This window comes from Kwoniella bestiolae, chromosome 6 (assembly GCF_000512585.2).
Source record: "Kwoniella bestiolae CBS 10118 chromosome 6, complete sequence".
Classification (NCBI taxonomy): Eukaryota; Fungi; Basidiomycota; class Tremellomycetes; order Tremellales; family Cryptococcaceae; genus Kwoniella; species Kwoniella bestiolae.
The window spans coordinates 632,320-657,823 of record NC_089246.1 but is presented as its reverse complement, the minus strand read 5'-3'; the positions used below and the strand labels follow the sequence as shown (position 1 = coordinate 657,823).

The window sequence follows — 25,504 nt, the reverse complement described above, 5'->3', positions numbered from 1 at the left end:
ATCTGCCTCTGCCATGGTCCAACCTCCACTTCTGCGAAACACCTTTAGATGGAAATTTCAGGTGTAGTCATCCATGTTGATATTGCATCTACAACAATACCATGATGACCGCGTCGATCATATATCGATCCACTGCATGCTCGCAGAGTGAGTATACACAGTCATATACAAAGAAAATGTGTTCACGGATCCTTTTCCAAGCTGATATTCTACAACAATTTTGTGAACACAGTCAGATCATTCTGCTCAACATGTCATCTTCTGTTCAACCATTCACCTCCAAGGTTAGGTGAACCCTCTCGAGCACGTCCGACCACGACAAAGCTGAGGACTAGAGCCGGTATATTGTCCAAGGCAACAAAGAAACCTAGAAGTACAGATCGGGAAGATACGAGCACGAAACCCTTGCTGAAAGATGGCTATGGCGCTCTGCGGTCTAATCGGAATGGAATATCAAAGTCCGAGGGCATCTTAGAAACAAGCGGAAAGGTGAATTGGAAAGATGCGATTAGGAATATGTATCCAAATTCGCATTCCGAGGGGAAGACGGTGGAACCGGCGATAAATGTCGATCCGGAAGCACGAGTAAGTCTTATCTCGCCTATATCCATCTATAACACCTTAGTACAAACAACAAATACACGTGACCGTGTCATAACCCCTGTATAGCTCATTATACTGATATACCCCTGGGATGGATGTAGATCCGCATAATAGGATTCGACCTCTCGACCTCCCTCCCAACAATATTCAAAACCCGCACCCAAATCTTCCGTTCCCCCCTATTCAACCTACGTTGTATCCCCTTCACCCTCCTACCTCCGCGCAAAATCCCTCCCTTCCCCACCGAGACACTGCATGACTGGCGGAACGAGCAGAAGGGAGGGTGTGTGTATTTTAGTGCGATTGGTAGCAAGAACGCTGTTAGTAAGCTTGCGGTGGAGCGGAATAGGTCTAGGAGGAGGTTCAACGCGGTTCTGGAGGGGGTATTGAATGAGAGGGGGGAGATGGGGGGGATGAATAGTGGGGAGAGGAGGGACTGGTGGATTGTGGTGAGTTGTGTTCCATCTTTAATCGCGTATGTAGATGGACGGAAGGGAGATCACTGCTTAAGTAGAGAGGTAATTGGGAGCAGTCCAGTGTATTAGACTTCTGCGGTCATTGGGAAGCTTTCGTACGGGATCACGAGTGTTGATGCAGTAACTCAACCATCGCAGAATACGCATACATTGCATCTCTCACTTCCTCACTACACGATGCCCCCTTCACTCAGATCCAGCAAGATATACTCCAAGGTTTAAAGTACCTCAAACAACGTCAAAGTCAACGAGAACCTCGGTCTCAGTCCTTCAGTAGACAGGTATCAGCCCCTCTGCCTAGGTATATACCGAGAGGCAAACTCGGTGATACTGTACTACCCACGCAGAATGATCAGGAGAATATGATGAATAGGATTTTGTAGGGATGGGCGCAAGGTGCGCTGCTCCGGAGTCACGGGGGAGAGTTTCCGATGGGGTGGGAATTGTCCGCCTTGCCTTTTTGTATTACTGTATGTTTTTGTGTTGCATTTTAATCTCAAGCTCTTGTACGATAGTCTTTCTGTTCGATGCATGAGGTTCAAGGCGTCACATATGTATGTGGCTGTTTTTACTGTTTTTATACCTGTACACTTGATGTAGATGCGTATGACTTCATGGAGATGATGAGGATGCTCTGACTGCGAGGTGGTGTGAGTTCGGCGAACAGATGGTCTGACCGCGGCTAAGGATGAGATAAGCGTCGGTAGGTTTTCTAGTATAGTAGTATTTCCAATGGGAGTATACAAGTAGGTGGCTGAGCGGTGTAAGAAGAGTGGGGAGTGGGAATGAGCCGAGTACAAAGCTGAGCTCAACTGTTTTTTACCCTGAATTGAAATGTTGACTGGATCATTATTGCTAATTAGTACGGTCTTATCCGATTTGACGGATTAGAGTCCGACTTGTTATTGGTGCTAGTTGCGAGTACTTTCCATCGACCGTGATAGTCGTATCACTCACTCATTCACCGTATCTCATCATTCTTTCTGAAAACATTCTTTTCTTCTTTTCTTCTTTTTCTCTTTCTCATCATCACCAAAAACAAACAGAACAAAAACAGCAAAGATGTCTTTACCTCAAATCCAAAAGCCTGCTCCGTGAGTCTACCTCTCTGCCATCTTCACACTGCTTTGGTCCCATACTATCAACTGGCGCTCGGAAAACATCGGCCGAACCTCCCTTTTTCAACTGTCTTTTTGGGATTGATAGATGATGATATGCAAGAAAGGTCATGCATGCTAATACACGGCCTCTGATCACAGCGACTTCGCCGGTACCGCCGTCAAGGAAGGTTCTTTCGAGGAGATCAAGCTTGCTGACTACAAGGGAAAATGGTGAGTCTGCTCTTGCTCCCCTGCGGGTCGATGCTGATTAAGCAATTCCTCCGATGATAGGACCGTCCTCGTCTTCTACCCTATGGATTTCACCTGTGAGTTGTAACCACCAGTATATAATCTGGGAGATGTCCAACGCTGATAGTCTGCTCGTCCACGTTCCAGTCGTCTGCCCCACTGAGATCCTCGCTTTCAACGCTGCCCTCCCTCAATTCGCCGCTATCGGTGCTGAGGTCATCTGTGTCTCCACTGACTCAGAGTTCACTCACCTCGCTTGGTCCCAGACTAACAGGAAGGAGGGTGGTCTTGGCCCTGATCTCAAGTTGACCTTGGTGAGTTTGCTATTCTCATAATACAACAGATTCACACAATGGAAGCGTCGAGCTCTTCGACCGTCACTTGCTCGTTCACTTCAGACGCTATTTGAACTGTCACCATTTTCTCCATAGCGCTCGAAGAACCCTCGCTGACGCTCGGCTTCTTCACCCACACCACAGCTCGCCGACAGATCTCACGCCGCCTCCAAAGCCTACGGTGTCCTCCTTCCCGAAGAGGGTATCTCCCTCCGAGGAACCTTCTTCATCGACCCCAAAGGTACCCTCCGAGCCATGCACGTGCATGACTTGCCTGTCGGACGATCCGTCGAGGAATCCATCCGATTGATCAAGGCTTTCCAATTCACCGATGAGCACGGTGAGGTCTGCCCCGCCGGTTGGGAGGAGGGTAAGGACACGATTGATACCTCCGATAAACTCAAGTACTTTGAGAAACAGTAAGCTTCTCCACCTCTCTCCATAGATGGGATAAAACTAGATGGTAGATGGTGGTTCATAGAATAGAATATACATGTCGGATGGATAGTATTTTATCTTCGTCCATTGAGTCCCGCCCATTCGTGTGAACTGGCTTGTGATTGTGTTGGCCACATAATTGAGAGAGAATACGTTCTGAAGCTCTATGTCTTGTCCACTACAGAGCAGCGAAGGAAGAATCATTATCGATGGAAGTTGATGAGAAGCTTGAGAATGGACAGACGATAAAGAGGAAAGGTGAAGTAGCTTCTGAGCAGGTAGCTAAGAAAGCGAGGAAGTAATGCAAGCGAGTCAGCTGTTGTATTATCGATTTCCTTCATCTTGACGCATCATCTTCCATATGCGACATTTTCTTCATATCAGTCAGTCTGCTGTACTTGGGTTATCCTTCCAGATCAAGTTATATCTAGTATATCATCAAATGAATATGCACTGTTGTCACTCGTGTATCCCCCGTAGCATAATTGCATCTGACCTACTGACCGCATTTAGGTGATGTCAACACCATTAGTCCTTCAGTCGCTACAATTGGGTAAAAACGGGGTCAAGTTATTGTACGACCCACTGCGATTTCACGTCTGAAAATCTCTCTTGTACAGCACGTTGAGAGGCAACGTCGCGTATATAGTTTGTTATTTGTGCATCAATTTTCATTTATTGTATTCAACAACTCTGCCCTGCTGTTAATCCAACTTCTCATGCTCCAACGTGATAGGCTCAATCTTCGCCCCCTGTTTCTCACTGGGCGCAGCGAATGGAGTTGTGGGTATGGGTCCGGCTAGAGTATATACATTGATCAGCTGCTGATTTGACCGTGTATTCGGATTAAGTCAACTGACCAGGTATGGAAGGTTCAAGCAATGCCTTAACTATTTCCTCGAGGGAGATCAAGACTCGCGTACAGATTGCTGACCATGCACCGGACGATACTGAGCCTATATTATATCACGGATACAGCGAATCATCATCATCAGCTTATCCCTTCTGCTCCATGTATGTCAAGACCCATGCAGAATGCAGAGAAAGGGGGAAAGTCGACTCACCTAACGGAGCACTTGGGAAACTTATCAACCACGCTACAGGGTATGGCACCCATCCTTGAGGGAGCCAGAATACAGCTTGTTTTCTGAACCACCATACGAGGACCAACTTTGATCCTGAGGTGAGGAGCCATATGAAGGATTTGAATTTGGTGGTGAATGAGGATTTGGAGGTAGTTATGGTCGTGTCTGCGATTATCAACGGATTAGCTCTGGGTTCACCGAGAAAATGAAGGTGGGAAAATGAGATGGATGTCAGCGGCAGCGAGGATATACGATGGTTAGAGGAAGAGACTATAGATCTGACAAGGGGTATATATTCCTCCTCAAATGGTTTCTTTGGAAAAGAGTATTGATCTGAATCGTATGACTCACTGAGCTTCTCCAAATCTGCCAAACCTTTATCCAACCTCCTCCGTATCTTTGCCCATTTGGCAAACTCATCCTGCGAGGAAGTCTTGCCCAGCTCTGCTTTGTCCGCTAAGATCTGTTTACGAAGGTCGGATTGCTGTTTCGATGATTTTGAGAGAGCTATTCGGGAGGATATCGAGAATGCCTGGTGGTGGGGAACACGTGAGTAGTGATTAGTACCCTCAAGAGCCGGCCACGAGAGGGTATGGTAGGATATAGGCAAACTCACTATATCCTGGAGCACTGTCTGACCTACCCATGCTACTACCTGGGTGAGCAGGACCACGAGGAATATGAGGAGAGCGAGGTTCGGCATGGTTGAGTATCGCTCAGATGTGTGATAGGCTGTATGACAAGCTGGTCGGGTGTTATGATGTTATGATTGCCTCTCATCTCGTTTATCCCATTCATGTATTCTCATCTGACAGAGAGGTGACAAGCATGTAAAAAGTGATGACGTGTATCTATTGAATTTGGGGTTTGGGATAAAATGAGATAAATGCGATTCCGAATAATGTTTTCCAAAGGTACAATGGTTGAGGTTGATTTTTTACCCTGAGTGAGTATATGAGGACATAAACAAACATCCGTACTAAAGAAAGAAAGACGCGTGACTTTGAATCCGTTGATATCTCACCTTTCCTTCATTGAACATCATCCACAACATCATCATTAATCATCCCTTATCTTCGTGCATATGTCTTACTTGACCATATCATAGCCACTACGACATACATCGTCCCGACACAGCAGCATCAGCAGTAAGAAGAAATAAAAAGAAAAAGGATAGGAGGAAAGAATCATCGTATGTATGGGACATCGACGATCACACTTTGCAAATTATATAAACAAATCAAATCGGAACTCGAATGGCAACAAGAGCAACCACAAGACCACCCCCGCCCCCACCATCATCGATACTAAACTTCGATTCGAGAAGTAATATGGTCAGTGGGAAACGGAAGAGTATGTCGACGTCGAATAAGGGAAAGAATACGGAGGAGGATGAGCCGGATAAGAAGAAGAGGAAGCCTGCGGTGAGTTGGGATATTGGGGTTCGAGGTTTGAGGAATGTTGGTATGTTGATATGTATATGTACTGATGTTTCCGTTTTTTATGATGTCCCAATGGTAGACCAAGAAACAACGTGAGTGTATACTCCGCTCTACTCGTATGAGCCAATGCTGATGTCATACAAATACTCCTTAGCCGCATTCAAACCCCAGCCTGTACCTATAACCAACTCGTCCGACACACCTCCAGACGATAACGACGAAGACCTACATCTACTGCCCCCACCCTCAGAGAGGAAGATCGCAAGGCGGCGAGATTCCACCAGAGAAATCAGAGAAAGACAAGAATCGCCTACTCCCAATGAATCTCAATTTCAACCTTCCCATTCCTCAAGTTCGAACAGCTCCAAGCGGATCAAGACTTCCTCATCAACCAATATGAGATCACGTTCCAAATCCATCGATCCAGTCAGAGCAGCAATCAACACCTCGGATGATCCCCTGAAAGGAGTGGAGGAAACAGAATCTATGAAAATCACCTCTTCTATTTCGGCTTCTGGTTCAAAGTCCAGAAGAGTAGAGGTGGAAGGACTGAGCATCCCATCTTCTCACCCACCCCAGGCATCTGGTCCACGCCCCACCTCGCCACCTAGACGGACGTTTTCATCCTCTCAGCCAGTACCTGGACCTTCTACCCAGGTCTCGATGGCCCCTCCAAAGGGATTTACAAGGAAGACGAGACAATCCATGGGGAGAGAGAAGGGTCGGATCAATGAGCTGAGTAAGGAGAGTTTTATACCGCTTATGGAGAGTGAGACGCCGATCATAAGGAAGAATCAGCAGTTGAGGGGACAGCAGGCTAGGAGAAGCTCGCTGGACCATAGAGGTGGGAGGGCGAGTTCGAGTTGGGGCAGAGGAGAGATAAGTGAGTGTGATGGTCATCTCACTCAATCCCTGAACCGTGCATTCCTGGAGATCGAAGGGGTGTTGAGCAATTTGGGAAAGGGTAAAACTGATATACTATCTCTTGTACTATAGCAATGCCCCACAAGAACGTAGATTCCAAACTTTTCTACCGCCATATCCCCGTATCATACCCCGAACCCATCAAGGCTCGGATGTTACTCTCATGGTGTGCGAATCGAGCGCTCGAAGAATCCCTCAAACCGGCGAGCTCATCTAGGAGAGATAAGGGCAAAGCCAAAGCTCAGGAGGAAGAAGGTAGGACGGAAGAGGGAGATAAGATGTTGAAGGAGATTATGGATGAGTTTGTGAGGGAGATGAATAGGGGTGGGGTCGATACGAGCGTGTTTGGTGCTCCTGTGAGTGTTGTTCCTGTCTGTGTATTTGTGCTTGAAAGGGAAGGACGGATAGTCCACGTTGTCGAGTATTTGAGGAGTGCTTCTCGATGGTTGGCATAAGAGATATGGATAGATGTACATCTGATACAGGGGCTACAGGGCGGTGGTTGTGGAGGATTGACATTGTTCTTTGCGAGAATGGATGCTTGAACAGGACTCGCGCTGCTCCTACATTGGAAGAGAGATGTCGATATGAGAATGCTAATATCTTTGTCGCTCATCAGGGCCAAGAACCAACGATAACCGGTCTGAAACCGCATCCCAAAAATGTATCGAACAGGAAGGTGGAAGCAGCTGCCAACGCGGACATACGAAAGTAAGCATTGATTCTTAATATCTTTGAATCGGATCCGCAATTTGGACGATGAGAGGGCATGCGCTGATACGCCACTCCTTGTGATTCAGGTATAAAGGCGAAGAAGCACAATGGCATGCACTTGCTTCAGCAACAAGAGCGAAGCAGGAAGATGTGATAAGTCGTCTAAATAAGAAGATCGCAGCTGATAGGGAACCAGATATGACGAGGAGTGAGAACTGGATGAAAGACGCTTTATCTTTGGCTCAGGGTGTATTGGATAAAGAGGATGATGAATTGGGAGAGAGTAAAGGCGAGTTCGAGGATGTGGAGTTCAAGGTGAGTTTTTGGTTCCTCCAAACTTTGATTCCTCCATACTTCTTGGTCAAATCTTTCAGATCCTTGTGTGAGCATATATACTAATTCCCTGATTTGTTAGATCGACACTCTACATCAGACTTCCCACGTAGCCCTCCAATACGTCCTCCAATCCTCCCGATTCCTAGACGGTATATTCTCATCCCTTACTGAAGACCTGAGATCGAGGGATAAATTGGGATTACCCTCTTCAAGTGCAATACCAGAGAACGACGAGGAAGGACCCGATACCGTCTCTTTGTTATCTACTACCACTCGATCCGGTAATACTTCTACCAACACGACAAGTAAGAAGGTCGACCCGATGGTGTTGCTTCGAGCACTCGCGTCGAAGGAATCTAGAAACCAGAATGAGAGATTGATAGAGAGGGCTATGCAGATCCCTCCTGTCACTTTGTCTTCTTCCTCTTCTGGTACTAGTAGTAATGTGGGAAGTGCTACGCCCAGACGACAGAATACTTTGGGGACCACTACGCCGAGAAGACCTACTGGATTGACGGGGCAGACGCCTAGGACTGCTAGGAGGGGGATGACCCCGCATGGAGCGCATGAGTAGTGTGCGAGGTACAATGGTATAATGATATTTAGTGGGATGAGAGGAATATTCACTGGGTAGAGTAGGGACGGGGGAGGATCTATTAAGTTATCTTTTAACGAATGTCATGTTTTCCTTTTATTGCTTTGGTTTTGGTTTGTTTTGGGCAGTGTATTGAAGATATATGAGGTATATTATATGTATATAAAATTCGAGACTTTCATATCAGTATTCGTTTTCGTTTTTCGTTTTTTCAAAGGGTATCAGTAATGTCTCTGATGAAAGCTCAATAGTATGCAGAACTTCCAGGAGGATGTACAGGTTTGATGGAATTCATCGCTATGACTAGTATAAGCACAATCACGATGTCTCAAATATGTATATTCATTACTCAGGCTTGGATCTATACGATAGACTTTTCAGCCTATAACATCTGTCCTCTTGCGCCGACGATGAATCGCGATGAAAAATCCAATCTACCACGGTGTAGGTCTACCATCCAGGGGTTTACCTTTATTCTTCCTGATCTTTTCTAGTTGTTTAGCCTATACCATCGAGGTCAAGTACAGATCATCAGCGTCGATCCCCTCCTTCTTGCTTATGGAATGAATGATGCGGTCGGCAAGAAACGACAACGACAAAGACTTACCTTTCTATTCCCAATTTGAACGGTATCGATCTTACCGTATTTATCATCTTTGATCTTGGTTAATCTGATGGGTCTGTTTCCTACGTATTTGCCTATTGGGCCGTACACATCAGTATATGGTTTATGAAATATGTATTATTCACTTGAAAACGGTAGTATAAGAATGGGCGGGTGCGATGTGTGAGGAAGAGACAACCCACCATCCATCTCTTTCCATGCTTTGAGGAAATCCTCGGGATCTTTGAAAGCTATGAACCCGTATTTTGCCTATTTGTCACAAGACAGAGGAATCAGCTCAGTTCAGCTCATGAAGGGAATCATCGTTGCGAGAAACCTCAAGAATGAGGATAAGAAGATTATACAAGGTGCTAGTTGTTTCACGAAAAGGTGATGGTTCTGCGCATGTCAACTAGACCCTACTCACCTTCAAACTCAACCTATCCCTTACGACCTTGCATTTACAGTAACTTGGGTATTTACTGAATGCTTCGTCTAATGTTCGCTCGTTGACGTCGTTGGAGACGTCTCCTACGAAGAGACGGAACCATTCTGTTTGGTGGGGAGTGTGATTAGCATAATGTCCATGCGTTCAGATCTCCACAAGGAAAGGGGACCAGAAGACTTGGACCATCACTCTGGCACGTTTCTACTCTACCTAGTCCACAGCTATTGAGGTCCACATCTCTCTCTTCCTGTTGTTTCGAGCAGACACCGACAGATTTGATATGAAAAACATAACTCACTAGGATCCCACTCCACCAAACTCGCATCCTCCCAAGTCTTCCCATTCCCTTTCCTAATCACCGTCTCCCTCTTCTGTCCCTGCTGGGGAATGTCCGCCTTTTTCTTTCCCTTGTCCTTATCCTTGTCCTTGTCTGCTAAGTCCTGAGAGACAGTCGGGTCGTACGCTGAAGATTGGTTGAGGAAATCATTCTCGTAGACAGGTTGGAATTGACCTGGTTGAGCTGCTGCGTACACTGTCTGTTGAACTCCTGCACCGGGACCATAGCCATACGCTGAGGTAGAGGAGGACGAAGCGGTGGAGGGGGTACCCAGGGCGGCGGATATTTGGTCGGGGGTGTAGCCTTGTTGGGCGTAGTACTGTCATATATCATTAGCTAAATGTATTCGTAAGGGGAGTGGTGTTGAGAGAGAAGAAGACTTACTGCTGCCCACTATACATCCGAGCGAGACGAGCACAGCCCATCCGTTAGCTATAAAGCACACCAGAACAAGGTATACCACTCACAGCTGCTGCTTGTTCCTCTGGGGTGTAGTTGTACCCAGCCTGACCAGACATTATGAACCCTTTTCTGTGTGCTTATACGGAGTGAGGGGTATAATCACCTTGGTATGTATCGATGGCTACTTGTTGGTGCTCCGCCCAACTTTTGAAGGGCTTTAACAGGTGATTCGGCTTTCGATGAGAACTATAAGTGAAGGATGAAGAGATGGAAAGATGAGGAAAGAATGAAAGGTTGAAGTGACGTTTGTACGTTGTTAATTTGCCGTTTCGAGTAAGATCCACAAACAACCAGGAAGGATCACATTTGTTATTGTCAATGTTCATACATCATCCCACTACATCTCATCGCACGATCAATCGTCGTGCATAGCATAGCACACCAGAAGGACAAGCAAGATGAGGGTACCTAGGTGAATCATCACATAGAACTCGATAGTGTCGAACGACGATAGGATCACCCAAGGCCGATAATCTTCTTCCCGCCCTTCTCCACCTTTGAACCGTACCACGACGAGATGAATTTCAGCGAAGTCTCAGGTATGATGGAGGGCATAGTCGAGCCCGATCCGTATCTTCAATTCCAACCCAACTTTGCATATACCTTGCCTATCCAGCTGTTAGTCAATGGGATCACATTTACGCTGCTGTGTGTACTGTTGATTCACCTTCTATGTGAGTTGTTTCCCCAGTCCGCCTTGACAAGAGATGATCTCTACACTGTTGCTGCTGTGTCTTGTCATCTCACTTCACATTCTTCATTCATATCATACTATATGCTGGATATTGACCCCATACCATAGTCACAACGCAATACCACTACCCCCTCGCCCCCCTAAATTATATCCTCCAACTGCTCTCCATCCTCACCGTCCTCATATCAGTCGTAATCAAGATCATAGTCATCCTGCAGCACACAGCCAAATCCGCAGACATATGGCCATACGACCTGGATTATGTCGCCGTGTCTATACCCCCGCCGAACTGGAATACGGGGAGATGCGCTGCGTGGTTTTTGCTGCAGGCGCTGAACAATGGCTTGAGCAATGTGAGTGTCTATCCCTCGAGCTTGGCCATCACGGAATACAGATACACAATCTTTCTCTGCTTGTTTCTCATCGAGTCTGAATCAGACTTGAAGTCGCAAGTAGCTGATTATTGTTCGATAGATCACCCACATCCAGTTCCTGACCATGCTCTACCCTTCACGGACGGAAGCTAGATTGATCATGTTTGTGCTAGGTAAGTCTTCCGTCTGCACATAATGTATCCATACTAAATTAGATCAATGTATAGGCCCCCTAGCCATCGCCTCCTCCGCCCTAGTCTTTTCCGCCCTCTCCCCACACCAAACAGTCCTAGACATCTCCGACGCCATCCGAAACGTATTCAACTCCACCCTCCTCCTGATTTTCACCATCTCCCTGGTCATCTGGGGGTTCTTCGTCAACAGACGTAGAGCATGGAGGTTTGACGGAGGTACCGCCGTGTTTGGATTCGGATCACTGCTTCTGGCGGCAATTTCGACGAGCTTCAATTTCGTTGCGGTCGCTGAAGATGGGATAGATTGGTTGCAGCATTTATTATTTGCTGCGGTCTTGTGGCAGATTTGGTTGGGGTGGTGGTGGTGGGTTGGGAGTGGGATGGGTATTGGGGAGGTTGAGGTGGGTTTTGCGTTGGGTTCTCATCGATCTACTTCAAAATTAGGAGGATCTGCTCAATTGGCATTCCTCTGTCTTGCCTTGCTTTTCATTGCCTTGATCCAAGCTGACATGCGCGCGCTATCCCCAGGACATAATGGAACGTGCAGAACGCAAGAAACGCAAAGCAGCCAAAGCCGCTTCTCGAGCTCGTCTCGCCGCATCTGGTTCTGGGGGAACAAATAACACCTCCGCCAACAGACTCCGAGCCACATCTCTCTCGGGTATAGCAGATAATCTCACCTCGGGCGTCACCTCCATCTTGAAGACTTCAACAAGAGTAGCAAGCAATGCAGGAGGAACACTGACTCGAAGGAATACAGCGAGGGACCGGGACAGGGAAAATAACGATGAACATCTAGCTGAATCGGGAGCGATCGAGTTGGATGATCTTACCCAGAATCAACACCGATCTCCTCAACAACAGCAACATGTGGAATTCGATTCAATAGCCATAGGGGAGAATGAGGGATCCCTCACCAACTCACGAGTCAGACCAGGTCAAACGTCCACCACGTCCGAGACCTCCTCTACCAGTGCTACACCATCATTACATCCTCCAACCAACCTCAAACAACTCTTATCCTTCCCTACTACACTATTATACATCTATCTCAGGAAACTGCGAAAAGCCCACGAAGAGGCTACGAAGCAACAAGCCCTGGAGAGAGCCCAGAGAAGACAGAAGGTATTTCACGAATCGCCTTCGCCGCCTGTAAATTCTGGAGGGGGCGGGGGGAGCAGGAGAAATTCGAATACGATTCGATACGAGAGAGGTGTAGAAGGAGGGGCAGAGGATATAGGGTGGGGATTGGGGAAATTTGGGATAAGGGAGCATGAGGAGTCGGCTAGGAGACTTAGGCAGGCGGGTGAGAGGTTGAATGAGGAGAGATTGTTAGGTGGGGGAGGGGGTAATGAGGCTAGTGGAAGTGGGACAGGAATCGGGAACATATCAAGAGAGGATGTACCTGCACTGGGAGAGGTGGTAGAAATACCACAGCAAAATCACGGAGAAGGTGAAGGCGACCAAGGAGAGAATGTCCCAATGCAAACGCAACCGCCACCACAAGCCCAAGATGAGGGTGAATGGGAAGATATAGATTCCTCGAACTCATCTTCAGATGTTAATAATCGACGACGAAATAGGCGGCGAGGGAATAATCAGAATCAGACTGGTGGTACAGCGGACAATGGGGATCGTACGGGATCAGGGTGGAGTTGGTGGGGTCCATTGAGAGATTGGAGATTGAATGATAGGTCTGCGTTTTGAGTTTGGACGATTAGTTCTTAAAATTGTACGAGGACGGATGTCTTGTTATTTGTATGTACAGTACATCATGGGATTATATTGGATGCCTTGACTTCTGTCCACAAAAGCTCAGCCTACCAAACTCGCATACAGGCAATTGAAGGAGAAATTTCTCGGCTTAGCGGTACCGCTACCAGGTATAAGTTATGGGATTTCATTCATGTTCATGGGGGTACAACAGATGATGATGTGTAGACAGTAGGGGCAAATCGAAATATGTGTGATGCTAAAGAGAGGAGATAAGACATAAGGTGAAGAGAACGTTTACTTCGATTTGCTCTTCTTCCCTTTCTTCTCTTTGTCAGAGAACATCTTGGCTTGCAAGGCCTCGAAGTCTGCGTCGCTTATCTCCTAAGGGTCAGAGCATCAGCTGTGTACTTTGTAGCTTCTCAATTGGGTCCTCCGCTTCTGCTAATTCCATGAGCTTGAATGAGAAGGATCACTCACAGGCATCTCCCCATGCTGTTTCTCCTTCTTCCCCTTCCCCTTCTTCGCCCTCTTCCCAGCCCTCTCCTCCTCAACCTTCCTATACTTCTCCTCAAGCGCGTCCAGCCCATTCTCCCTCTCCCTCTGCCGCTTGAGAATCAGAGCCGCCAATCCACCCTCACCCTCACCCTCACCCTCTCCTTCGTCCTGGGTCTTTCCCTGCTTATCAGACATCCTCTGTCCCTTCTCACCATTCCCATAAAACTCTTCCCACACGCCCAGCTCCCTCGCCTGCTTCTCAGCTTCCCTCGCTGCCTTCTCGCCTGCCTTTCTACGTTTCTCCTTGGCTTTGGTGTCGGTGCTGGTCTGCTCCCATTTCTTCGTTGATTCCAGATCACCAGATTTGATCAGCGAGTTGATGAGGGTTATGAATCGTTCTTCGTCTGTGTACGTCGAGTGGGGGATGTAGTTTAGGATGGTAGGGAGGGAACCTTTGGAGGTGTTGTATGATGAGATGATGTCGGCTTTCTCGTCGGCGGAGTCTGACAATGTACAAAGCAAAGTTAGTCAACTATAACTCACATTGAGACACAAGGTAAAATGGTCAGAAACCAAAGCACTCGGAATGCAAGATTCAAGATGAATTACAGTAATCTCTCCCAAAAGCATATCCAACAAAAGCCACACCCCAAACTCACTCTGATACCTCTCCCTATCCTCATCCAAAATCTTCCTATCAACCCTCTTAAACAATCCCTCAAAGTACGCCTCCCACCCTCCATCCATCTCCCCAATACTATCGACCTTATCGTCCGTCTTCCCCGTGGTATCATATCGTTTCTTACTCTTCTCGTCGCTCAGAATGGTATATGCGAACCCAATTCTCTGGAACTTGCTGTTCAGCTCGTGTTTCTCTTTGTCATCTTTCTTGTGAGAATGTTTGTCCGGGTGATATTGGAGTGCAAGGCGTCGATAGGATTTACGGATCTCTTCTTGGGTTGCCGAGGGGGTGAGATTGAGGGCTTCGTAGAGGACTGTGTTTGGGTTGAAGGAGGAGGGGAAGAAGGTGTAGAGAGGGTCAGAGTCGTCCATCGCGGTCAGATTATTGAGGCAAGTGGGTGTATGAGTGTCAATAAAGATATAAGAATAAGTTCAAGTGAAGAGGATATCCATGAATGATGCTGTTTCTATACTACGAACATTACAATGGCGGTTCTCCATTCTTGCTCCAAAATCACTTTCGACGCGTCGCGCACATAATGCAATATGTCACTGTTCAATGGTATATTTCCCTTTTGGGTAATTCCCCACTTCCCGATACCCGACACTTTCTTCTCCACGTTGACGACCTACAAATTCAATTACTCCTTTCTCTTCCTCTTCTTATTCTTCACTCCTAGAGCATATACATAGCTTGGTCATCTTGACATACCCAAAATGGCCAAACTATCACTCCTACCCCTCCTCGCCGCTGTCCTAGTCGCTCTACTCTTCTTCATCGGAAGTGCAGATGCAGCAAAAGGCCCAATCATCACCAACAAGGTGAGCTCAAACCTCTATCTCCTCTACTCCCAGGACTGAGCTAATTCAGACTGGCATGGTAGGTCTACTTCGACGTAGAACATGGTGGTAAGCCCCTCGGAAGGGTCGTAATGGGCTTGTACGGAAAGTGAGTAGCTTTGTCATCTTCGCGAAGGATATTTTAGCTGATGAAAGTCCAATAGGACCGTACCTAAGACTGTGGAGAACTTCCGAGCATTATGTACCGGTAAGACCGCCGATGGCGAGGAGTTGGGATACGGGTACCAAGGTTCTTCTTTCCATCGAATCATCAAGAACTTCATGTGAGTGTTTACTACATCAGTCAGCTTCGTCACATCCATATCTGAGTGGGCCGTTGAAGGCGAGCTGATCTGACTGATCCTATCATAGGATCCAAGGTGGTGATTTCACCAAAGGGGACGGTACCGGTGGTAAATCCATCTACGGTAACAAGGTGAGTTTGTCAGCTTGTATCTAACCGACTATTTTATGTATAAGCTGATATTGTTTCGCTTTGCAGTTCGAAGATGAGAACTTCAAATTAAGACACACCGGACCTGGTGTACTCTGTGCGTTGACAGTTGATCTATCTCAAATTTCATTCTTTATACTGACATTTCCACGTAGCCATGGCCAACGCCGGTAGAGATACCAACGGATCTCAGGTGAGTTAGCCCACACTCTACAATCGGAGTTACATCAACTAACATCAATTTATCAGTTCTTCATCTGTACCATCAAGACCTCATGGTTGGACGGCAAACACGTAAGTTGTGATATCCCATTCGCACAATCCCTCGAAGATCCTTTGGCTCAAGTTCATCCACTAACCCGTTCTGAATGATCAGGTCGTCTTCGGCCACGTCATCGAAGGGATGGACGTAGTCTACGCCATGGAGGGCGTCAAGACTTCCCGGGGTGATAAGCCCGCCGAACAAGTTACAATCGTCGCTTCAGGAGAGGTGAGCTATCCCCTCTATCTCTCTCGGGTCCCAGAGTTCAGGGAGCGCATAGCTGATACATTCGTTCGTCGCAGTTACCTATTGATCATGAGACGGATGAAGAGGGCAACCAGGTACCTTTCCGTGTTGAATTATAAATCCCAAATATCCCAAAAAACAAACAGCGGTAGGCTGGACGTGTGAAGGTGATGACGAATAAACAAAGAGAATGAATTCTGAAGCCATGCATTTTTTATTTTTATTTTTCACCTATACTATACTATCGATGGCGATTCGACCCCTACCTGCAACTCACTACCAATGAAATCATTCACTACCAAATCAACTTACACTTCACACTATACTCTACTGAAACACAGGACGAAGACGACGTCGTCCCCGTCCTGACCGACTCGACCACCCCACTTTCAGATGACACCAAAGAAGGCGAATACACATTGGACGAACCTGATTTCCTAGAGTACACAACACTCTCATCGCCCCTCAAGTATTTCTTGTTATTAGTAGGGTTCATGGTCATCCCTGTAGGACTGGGAGTATACTTCTACGGAGGTGGAAAAGAGAGACTATCCAAGGTTAAGGCTAAGAAAGGGGGGTATGAGAAGGTTGAGAGTGAACGTGTTTAGCGATATTCACTATTGTATGCTTGGAGGGGAGATATACATATTGTTGCCGTTCTGCTATTGTCATGTCGCTATACAGTAGCCGGTTTGTTCAAATCATACTGACCAAGCGACAAGTTGTACATCGCATAAGACAGACTATTACTACGTGACTAATACTAATGCTGTTAAAGCTACAATTTGTCATTGATCTAATAATCGAGACTAGAGACCAATTACAACTAACTATATGGGAAATTGATCTTTCTTCCATGATACTTTTACATCAAAATCATTCCATCCACCTGTCCCCAAACTACAGTATCATAATCTAGTGATAATCCCAAGCCTATAATATCGGACGACCTTCACAAAAAAATCTGTTCTACCAATTCGTCCATCCACAATCACCTGTACCGTGGAGCTGCAGGAGGAGAAACATCACTTTGCGTAGTTGACATTACACCGCGTTCTGCAGGCTCAATAGTCTGTCGCGACACTCCACCAACTTGTTGAGATCCTGCCGGAACCATCTGATGAGCAGCAGCAACAGCAGCACCTTCACCTCCACCGTCATGCTGAGCAAGATTGCCTCCTCCAACCTGCGAATCTGCTTCTCCACCTGTTGGCCCACCCAGCAGACCACCAAACTGCGCTGGGTCCACTCTAGAATCACTCCCCCTAGACAACTCCTGAATAGGGGGTAATTTCTTCCTTGTAGTCGGGACGGCAACATACCCCTCAGGTTTCTTTGGCGGACTATACTTCGTACCCGAACTGGCATAACCCACCGTAGGAGGTTCCTCCTCCTCTTCGTCCTCTTCGCGGAGCTGTCCAATCCTACGAGGACTTGAGGAGCTCGCGATGGGTGGAGAGGGAGTTTGAACCATTGTTGATTCCTCGGTGGCAGTCGGTGAGGCTAGCTGGGTGATCGGTGGACTTTGACTTCCTCTCTGAGGTTCAGGCGGAGTAGCGGATTTAGAGGATTTGCGGGGCGAGGGAGTTATGGAGAAAGGAGAGTCGACGAGGGGGATGCCTTCTGAGGAAGGCGGGAGACGTGAGAAGGGAGGTAGGTGTATTGATTCCCATGGAGCTTTGGGATTACGGGGTCCGGTTGGGAGTTGGACAATGTCTGGTGCTGCCGATACGACAAAGGGAAACCAGATCAACAATGATACTGTGTTTTGGATATGCCGTACGGAATGGGACAACTCACGTGTCGAAGCGCTCAGCACTTGCAGATCCGTATTGGACATCAAGTGTAGTTTCTCCCATGGAGGGACGTTCTTCCTTCGTACACGGACCATTCCTGACCAATTTGAGAACTTGTCGATAAATGCTACCGTACCACCAAGATCCGAAGTAAGTCTCAGCCACCAATATCTTACCTTAAAAAATGATAGGGGTAATGAACTCACGGGCAGGTCGAGGTTGAGCGGCCAGCCAGACCCTCTTTGCCTCCCATTGCCTATATGTTCTTTCCCAATTCGCTTCTACAAGAGGACGTGTGGGTTTGAAGTACTGCGGATCGATGTTGACTGATCTAACATTGGACATAGCCAAGTACATGAGACTCTTCGACGGAAAATTGTTAAACGACGTACAGAGGTCTAGTGCGCAAAGCGAGTTTCTGAACTCTCTTGTTGAACTTGATCTTCATCCGCTGATAAGGCGAGGAATCCCGAACGACTTTATACTCGTCCTCGTCGAGCATCTGATGATACATTGGCATACGATCCTCATGCTTGATGTTTTGGTTCATACTTTGGACTCGCAAGATCAGACCAAAGGAAACTTCGACGTAAGTCAAAGAGGGAGCTCTCACCTCAGCTGCAGAGAATGCATAATGTCCAATAGCGTAATTCCATCAGGGTTGCACAGGATATAACTCCCATATCTTATCTCTCCCCAATGTTCGGAAGTTATATTGACCCTGACGACGAGGGACTTTTGAGGTGGAATACAGAATAATGCGCTGGCGAGACAAGGATGATCTCGAAGGTTTTCTGGGGGAGGCATGTGGCGGTGTGGTCGGAACTTGGCGAAGTCATTCAATCGGGCTACGAAGGTGAAAATAAGATTCGCAACAGGCTTCAGGCTTATTATACTGATCTTCACGGAAACATGTCGATGAACAGTGACAGCCAGCCAACCCATCAGATAAAGCAGGGGAAGGGGAGGTATGGGAAACACTGAATGATAGACTTACCCAAAATCTCCATCTTGGTAACCCGTTTCCTCATTTTCCGGAATTTACAATCCAAAAACTTATCAGGTCCTACAAGTCCCCCAGACTGGATGTAGTATTCGATCAAAGAGTTGGTTCTGATACCTTGGTTGCTCGGTCTGGGCAGTAGAATACTGGCAATCAGCCTCGTGCTTAGGAATGTAGCCCAGCACTGTCAAGTTAAACGCAGCTTACTGAACTTCTGAGACATTCGATATTACGTTCGTATCAGTTGACCACGGCGTAGTCGTCCCAGACGTCGTCAAGGAAGAATCGACGCTGCCCGAGGGATAAAAAGGCATGATAGCCAGCTTTCTTCCTGCATCTGCAAACACCACGTCAGCATGGGCTAAGATGGAAGTGGAAGGTTAAAATTAGCTCACTGGTACAATACGGTGCATCACAGGTCTTTCGATGGTCTCTCAGCTCGAACCACATTTGAGCCCAAGTCTTCTTTGTCAGTTCGAGCACTGGTCTACCGAATCCGAATTCAAGACATCGTATTTTGTAAAACGCTTGGTAAGGTTTTGAGGAGGAATGAGCGAAATTGACTTTATCTTGGTATCTTGTGAGGTAGGGGTATATCCATTCCCTAAAGTCATGAATCAGCACGTTACCTTTCTTTCGTACATCCGAGGGACGACGGGATCAGAAGATGCAGACTCACATAAAATACAGAGGCAATTGCCCAAACTTCCTTTTTGGCGGTTCATCAACTATAAATTTATCTTTCCCTTTCTTGTTCTTGTACCAACCGCGAATGGGATGATGCAGAGCGGGAATAGCAGAATGAGGACGATAGATCAGCCTCGTAAAGCTGGTGGTCGTACTAGGTAGATTCGGCATTGAGGTGGTTCGTCCATCATTTAGGTGATGTTGGTGGTTGAATTCGTCAATAGGTGAGTTGAAGTGTATAGGACGTTGTGCGAACTGAGAAGGTAGGATTGGTTCGTCAGAGGGATATATAGGAGGGTATCCTTGAGAGGGAAGAATCAGCGGTTCCACCGGAGGAAGGGGTATATCGGGGGTTGATCGTCTTCTGCGAGGAGGTGGATGAGAGGTATGAGAGGGATCTGGCGGTCCAGAAGGTTCGGGCTTCATCTTTATACTGTGACGAGGAGACTAAACTGGAGGATCGAGGGAAGTGAACCGATGGGTGCAGTACGAGTTATTTACAATAGAACGAGGAGCTCGTTCGGCTGGTTTACACAGGTATGAGAAGGTGATGAAAGAAAGAGCGTTGGATGAAAGGGAATCAAATGCAAAAAAAAAGATGAAAGATGACAGATGAGAAATGAAAAGTGAAGAAAGAATGCAAATCAGCCGAGTGTTTGTTTGTTTGATATGATTTGTTTACTTGTTTATCTTGTTTGCGATTGTTGATGGTTGATGGTTGATGGGATCTTTTGATGGTCCGTGCGCATCATGATGTGAGATGTATGAGTTGTGTGGATTTGATGGTGACTCAAATCAGGTGAGTGGCAATGAGCATGAACATGATCAAATCAAAATCAAATTGAATCAGGTCGTTAAGCTTTACATCTCATCAACAGGATAGATAGTAACCATCACTAAAAATACAGTACTCAACTAAGTTATATCCTATTCTCCCCTCTCCCACTTAAACCCGTCATCTCACTCCCCTCACTCTCCGCCCTCCCTCTCCTAACAGGTCGACCATACATCATCTCCCTCCCCGTCTGCCCCGAAGGAGTTATAGACGGAGTCTCACCGTACGAAGCGAGACTCTCTCCTCTAATCGTACTTCCCCCAGTGATCGTCGAACTACCGCCCGTTATCGTCGACCCACCATTGAGAGTAGATACCATCGACCCGTTCATATTTGGTACCGGTAATCCCAGCGAATCAGTCGTATTGGTTCGTAATCTCGATAAAGGGATATTCTCTTCATCATCCTCTTCATCAATCTTATCTCTCTCTTTGTACTTCACCTCACCACTATTCTGCCTTGACATCTCATTAGGGAATTGGTTCAAACTCAATAACCCCAAATTGGCAGATGCCCTCCAACCTTTTCGTCTATACCTCCCTGACTGGCTCAGACTAGGTCCTCGCTGTAATCCACCGCCTGATCCGGTCTTCTGGATCCCATTGCTAGGTGAGCTCTTTATAGGTGAATTACTGGAAGATTGAGGTGGTAATTGAGCTTCAATCTCTATTTGGGTCAATCTCCATTTCACCGCTTTCCCCAGGCTCTCCACGTTTAGCCGGACCTCATCATCGTGATTGTCCCGTTCTTGGTCGCCCGACGACGCAGCGAAGAAGGAAGAGTATCGTGCTTGGGTAGATAGGACCAGCGACATTTGTAGGATCTTGGATAATTCTTGGGTAGTTGGCGGGGGGTATGAGTTGGGGATGACGGGCGAAGAGGTATTGGGATTACTGGTTATTTGAGGTATAAGTCGGGGGAGTAATGGTAGTAGTATATGCAAGAGGAATCCGGAGAGTATGAGGTGTCGAACAGGTATGGGAGATGAGGAGGAGGTTTGATAGGTTGATGAGCTGGTTGAAGGGAGATCTCGAAGTTGGGTGAAGGGTAGGAAGACCCCTTCGACGTACTACATACGAGTGGCATATTCTTATATCAGCTCCCGTGGGAAGGATGTATGCCTGACGATAGAGTGGAAGAAGTATCAAGATCATGGTAAGATATACTCACCGGTAACACCTGTGCCCAAAAGAAGATCCATACCTCGGCAGCTCTACTGACCACCTTGCCTTCTTCAAGAGTCTCAAACTTGGCTTTGAGCGTCAACATCCCAGAAGCTATAAATTCTCTTAAATCCGCAGTGAGGAGCGAGACGATCCTGGATGGTGGATAACGCTGAGAAGTAGATACGATGTGCGAGTGGCATAGGTGGCTAGAGACGAAATCAACCATGACCATTAGATGACGAGTTCACTCAGGCCAGAGGTCGTGGATAGTAGAGGGATGATAATGACGATGAGGCAGAAAGAGAGATTCATAACCCACTTCAAATCCTCCAATGGCGTCTTCAACGCACTCCCAGCAAAAAGCGGCAAGACATGTACCGTCAAAAGACTCCACGGACTACTAGGACTCGAATGAGCCATCGTCATTGACTCTGCTATCCTCCCACTGAGATCATGGTGCGAGTGCTGATGGTCTGTCAACGGGGTACCATCAGGGTAGACGACGATCCCCCCAGAGGAAGATTGGTTGGATATTGATGGTCTGGGTGATGGGTGGAGATGGCTTGAAGAGGCTGTTGGATGGAGTGATGAGGAGGAGCCGGAGATGGGTACGGGTGAGAGGGGCGGTAAAGGGGGGAGATGGGAGAGGGTCGAGGATACCTGGATAATCGCCGTGGAGAGGGACGGGGAAGGCATGTTAGCGGGGATGAATCTCTTGGCTTGATTTATCAAATAGTCAGGAAGTGACATTCATCTAACAGTATGACATCTTGAGTATGGCAAGATCTGAGCATCTGTGAGGTGTCCAATCTACCTTTGATACCAGACTACCCATACCGCACAGGTATAAAGGAACGACTATCCCAGCCCTACAAAGCGTGCTTCCGACTTTCCCATCCATCTCGCATCACATTCTTATGGGAAAGGACACTCACAAGCTTATTATCATAAGCCCCCGTAGCCCACCCCTTCATCCCCTTATGCGGACTAGGTATCCCCGGCAACTTTTTATCTTTATCCCTTTCATTACCTTTACTAGGAACCGGCGGGGGCGGGGGATGGTCGTCTCGATTCCCCACACCTAGGCCGGAGGATGATCCCCGACTTGCATAGGATACGTTCGAATGAGTAGGTGAGGGGGGTAAGGCCGTTCGACGTGGGGAATGCAGGTTCGAGTAGGGGTTGGTAAGGTTCGTGGGTGTGCTCAAGGCTGGTACGTTCGGTGAAGGCGAGGGTGAGGGGGGTTTGATGGATAGATTGGAGGGTCGCCGGAAGGTTGGTGGACGCGAGTTTTGCATTGTTGATTCACTGATACTTCTGATCAACCTACACACGGATGGGTGCTATTGTATACATTGAGATGTTGGCTGTCACATCGTTCTCGTCATGTTGATTGATTGATTGATCTTGTTCACAACATCGCTACTGACCGAGCGAGGGTGTTTATCGGTGCCCCGCATTTCAGTTAATGAATGCAGGAATACTCGTGAAGAATCTTCACTCTCACCTCACTACTCGTTTCAAAGTATAGGTTGGAAACCAGCATGTATAACTCAGTAGCGTAAATAACGGGTGACAGAGCATTGCACTACATATATAGTCATCTATCTATCTTGTACCTGATATTATAATTCTACAGATGGACCACCACCAACTCAAAAATAAAGGAATGTATACTTCTTGCGTTATGTCTCTAGAATCCACCACCGCCACCACCCATATCACCTCCTCCACCACCACCATCAAATCCACCTCCTCCAAATCCTCCTCCATAATCTATTTTCGTGATGTTTGTTGATCAGCATGAAGCAGCCCCAGGTGATGAGAACGAAAGCTATCGCAATGAGCTCACCAGGAGTCATAGCGTCCGCTAGCAACATTCCACCTAAGAGACCAGCACCACCGCCCATGAGCATAGGAGCTCCCATACCCATACCCATTCCTCCGTAGCCTCGTCGACCGTATCCGCCGCCGTAGCCTATGACAGGAATCGAAAGTGAGCTCATGGAATGAACAAATGCATGACGTTATAAGCTTACCATATCCGTAGGGAGAACCGTACATTCCACCGCCTCTCATGAATGGGGTTGAGGGAGCAGCGTACGCATACGGATCGCTTGCGTACATTCGGCCTGTTCGTTGGAATATAAGCATATATCTGCATCAACCGGGTTCGGTGGATAACAACTTACGGATATTAGGATCGTTGAGCTGTTGATTGATTAGTTCCTGCCTTCGTCGTTGATAAGCAGCTTGAGCCTCCTAATCACAGCACAACATCTATCAGCGCTCTACGGTATTACACTCAGGAAGAAGGTTAACCTACGATCATCTTCCGTCTCTGCTCCTCCTTCGCGTTCCTCTTCTCCTCCTTGGCTTTCGCCCTCTCCTCCTTAGTCCCAATCAACTTATCTTTCTTCTTCTGGAACCAATTCCTCTCCTCCCCTCCCACAACATTCTTAATTTGTTCTCGTTCTCTCCCATCCTTGGTAGATTTGGTAGACTTGATCTTATCTTGCAACATCTTTTCATCCTCTGATCGCTTCCTCACGGCCTGACCTTCCTTGGATTCAGGATGGGCAGGATGGGTCTTGGGTAATGTCCTGAGGAACTCGGGGTCGTCGTAAGGGTGGAGCCAGGATGATCGTTTGGTCTTTTCGTCGACGTAGAAGGCGTGTTGTTGTCTGTTCCATTCCAAGATACATTAGTATACAAACACACAAGGACAATACGCTATTCAGAAGAACATTATCTCGATGATTTGTAGTGCACTACAAGATGATTGATAGTGATAAAGAAACACTCACTTCGGATCAAAACACCTCACCCACCCCTCCGGCAAATCCCTCTGCTCATCATCCATACTCCGTCTCATCTCCACCTCCTTGGGATCCAACTTATTCTGATCCTCCTCATCCGTCAGATCACTCAGGTCAGATACGTTCGAAGGGGTTCTCTGATGTCCCGGTCGATCGTTCTGAGTTTGTACGGCATCTTGCGAAGCTGTTCTGACGTCTCCGGAGGGGTTGGTGACAGATACGTTGGGTCGAGTATCGCCTGGTTGGTATGGCGGGGGTGCTTCTGTGGGGTTTGTATTGGAGGACATGTTAAATTTGACTATCGAACTATGTCAGAGAAGGGGAGAAAAGAGGAAGAAGGAGCGAATAGATGAGATCTGAGGTAGGTGAATACCCCTTCCTGCCTTGGTTCCAACACAATGGTGCCGATAGTACGACCTGTAGGCAGATCGACTTGTGACGTCATATGTATCATTATTTGGGCTAACTTACTACTCGCGGTAACAAGGTTATCTGACAGACCTTGGCCTCTCGCCTCTCGATCCCTATGTGCATTCGATACGTGGTGTTGATCTCAGCAACTTCCCATATCGAAACTAGGTGCTCATATATATGCAGCAAGGGGGAATACCGAGTGACGTTCGTTGAGATAGGGGAAAAGCACAAAGAGGGATCTGGTTCGGTCGGTCAAGATGACCCAAATCACATTCACAGTGCGTTACATCGCTGCGGCACCTCTGAATTATCGGTTGTGCTTTACCATGTACCAACTGGTGTACCCTCCACATTCACTCCCTCATCATCATGAGCATAAGTACGATGTGGAGTGGAGTACTCGTACCCTCCACCCAATATCCACTCGATATCACCGCCGCTAATCGCCTTTCATCCTTTGAGTACTTTTAGATCTTCCATCGGATCTGAAATCGGCTGACCGAGCGGCGCAAAAACAGGTTAAAATTACCCTATACGGCCGAGACGGCTCAGCCCGTTAAGCTTATAAATGTCCCATCTCATATATCATCTCCACTGGGATCGGTGCCCGGGGATTCATTCATTTTTTAGTTTGGGATGGTTTGGTAATGATCATATGGTGCTGAGTCAGACAAACTGAA

At 47.2% G+C, this 25,504-nt stretch overlaps 11 protein-coding genes across 11 annotated transcripts; 5 read left to right on the top strand and 6 right to left on the bottom strand.

The window, feature by feature from the left end:
- Window positions 1–104: 104 nt before the first annotated feature.
- On the top strand, window positions 105–1,462 carry I302_107446 (uncharacterized protein; the record flags this gene model as incomplete). Its single annotated transcript, XM_065870461.1, has 4 exons — window positions 105–147; window positions 233–585; window positions 705–1,042; window positions 1,201–1,462. 4 exons carry the CDS (start codon window positions 105–107, stop codon window positions 1,460–1,462), a joined length of 996 nt encoding a protein of 331 aa, XP_065726533.1.
- A 679-nt stretch (window positions 1,463–2,141) lies between these two features.
- On the top strand, window positions 2,142–3,186 carry I302_107445 (uncharacterized protein; the record flags this gene model as incomplete). The annotated part of the gene is made up of 5 exons (XM_019193423.2): window positions 2,142–2,173; window positions 2,339–2,410; window positions 2,471–2,505; window positions 2,576–2,742; window positions 2,908–3,186. The coding sequence occupies 5 exons, from the start codon at window positions 2,142–2,144 to the stop codon at window positions 3,184–3,186; spliced, it is 585 nt and encodes a 194-aa protein (XP_019044900.2).
- A 719-nt stretch (window positions 3,187–3,905) lies between these two features.
- Window positions 3,906–4,989, bottom strand: I302_107444 (uncharacterized protein; the record flags this gene model as incomplete). Its single annotated transcript, XM_019193424.1, has 5 exons — window positions 3,906–4,000; window positions 4,062–4,157; window positions 4,266–4,451; window positions 4,638–4,818; window positions 4,903–4,989. 5 exons carry the CDS (start codon window positions 4,987–4,989, stop codon window positions 3,906–3,908), a joined length of 645 nt encoding a protein of 214 aa, XP_019044901.1.
- A 553-nt stretch (window positions 4,990–5,542) lies between these two features.
- On the top strand, window positions 5,543–8,276 carry I302_107443 (uncharacterized protein; the record flags this gene model as incomplete). Its single annotated transcript, XM_019193425.1, has 7 exons — window positions 5,543–5,710; window positions 5,808–5,820; window positions 5,883–6,611; window positions 6,725–7,008; window positions 7,272–7,363; window positions 7,453–7,681; window positions 7,782–8,276. 7 exons carry the CDS (start codon window positions 5,543–5,545, stop codon window positions 8,274–8,276), a joined length of 2,010 nt encoding a protein of 669 aa, XP_019044902.1.
- Window positions 8,277–8,731: 455 nt separating this feature from the next.
- On the bottom strand, window positions 8,732–10,204 carry I302_107442 (uncharacterized protein; the record flags this gene model as incomplete). Its single annotated transcript, XM_065870460.1, has 6 exons — window positions 8,732–8,800; window positions 8,905–8,996; window positions 9,105–9,171; window positions 9,329–9,453; window positions 9,648–10,005; window positions 10,154–10,204. The coding sequence occupies 6 exons, from the start codon at window positions 10,202–10,204 to the stop codon at window positions 8,732–8,734; spliced, it is 762 nt and encodes a 253-aa protein (XP_065726532.1).
- A 461-nt stretch (window positions 10,205–10,665) lies between these two features.
- I302_107441 (uncharacterized protein) lies at window positions 10,666–13,117 on the top strand (the record flags this gene model as incomplete). Its single annotated transcript, XM_019193427.1, has 5 exons — window positions 10,666–10,822; window positions 10,951–11,195; window positions 11,317–11,389; window positions 11,444–11,811; window positions 11,939–13,117. The coding sequence occupies 5 exons, from the start codon at window positions 10,666–10,668 to the stop codon at window positions 13,115–13,117; spliced, it is 2,022 nt and encodes a 673-aa protein (XP_019044904.1).
- A 303-nt stretch (window positions 13,118–13,420) lies between these two features.
- I302_107440 (uncharacterized protein) lies at window positions 13,421–14,674 on the bottom strand (the record flags this gene model as incomplete). The annotated part of the gene is made up of 3 exons (XM_019193428.1): window positions 13,421–13,507; window positions 13,604–14,124; window positions 14,281–14,674. The coding sequence occupies 3 exons, from the start codon at window positions 14,672–14,674 to the stop codon at window positions 13,421–13,423; spliced, it is 1,002 nt and encodes a 333-aa protein (XP_019044905.1).
- A 345-nt stretch (window positions 14,675–15,019) lies between these two features.
- I302_107439 (peptidyl-prolyl cis-trans isomerase B) lies at window positions 15,020–16,223 on the top strand (the record flags this gene model as incomplete). Its single annotated transcript, XM_019193429.2, has 9 exons — window positions 15,020–15,124; window positions 15,187–15,251; window positions 15,307–15,426; window positions 15,515–15,578; window positions 15,645–15,693; window positions 15,752–15,789; window positions 15,846–15,890; window positions 15,973–16,086; window positions 16,161–16,223. The coding sequence occupies 9 exons, from the start codon at window positions 15,020–15,022 to the stop codon at window positions 16,221–16,223; spliced, it is 663 nt and encodes a 220-aa protein (XP_019044906.2).
- An 872-nt stretch (window positions 16,224–17,095) lies between these two features.
- On the bottom strand, window positions 17,096–20,016 carry I302_107438 (uncharacterized protein; the record flags this gene model as incomplete). Its single annotated transcript, XM_019193430.1, has 9 exons — window positions 17,096–17,826; window positions 17,905–18,027; window positions 18,107–18,231; window positions 18,293–18,451; window positions 18,514–18,748; window positions 18,898–19,034; window positions 19,111–19,240; window positions 19,299–19,507; window positions 19,583–20,016. 9 exons carry the CDS (start codon window positions 20,014–20,016, stop codon window positions 17,096–17,098), a joined length of 2,283 nt encoding a protein of 760 aa, XP_019044907.1.
- A 494-nt stretch (window positions 20,017–20,510) lies between these two features.
- On the bottom strand, window positions 20,511–22,889 carry I302_107437 (uncharacterized protein; the record flags this gene model as incomplete). Its single annotated transcript, XM_019193431.1, has 4 exons — window positions 20,511–21,494; window positions 21,596–21,797; window positions 21,911–22,251; window positions 22,527–22,889. 4 exons carry the CDS (start codon window positions 22,887–22,889, stop codon window positions 20,511–20,513), a joined length of 1,890 nt encoding a protein of 629 aa, XP_019044908.1.
- A 395-nt stretch (window positions 22,890–23,284) lies between these two features.
- On the bottom strand, window positions 23,285–24,697 carry I302_107436 (uncharacterized protein; the record flags this gene model as incomplete). Its single annotated transcript, XM_019193432.1, has 6 exons — window positions 23,285–23,367; window positions 23,444–23,569; window positions 23,631–23,723; window positions 23,784–23,853; window positions 23,918–24,275; window positions 24,399–24,697. 6 exons carry the CDS (start codon window positions 24,695–24,697, stop codon window positions 23,285–23,287), a joined length of 1,029 nt encoding a protein of 342 aa, XP_019044909.1.
- Between the last annotated feature and the right edge of the window lie 807 nt (window positions 24,698–25,504).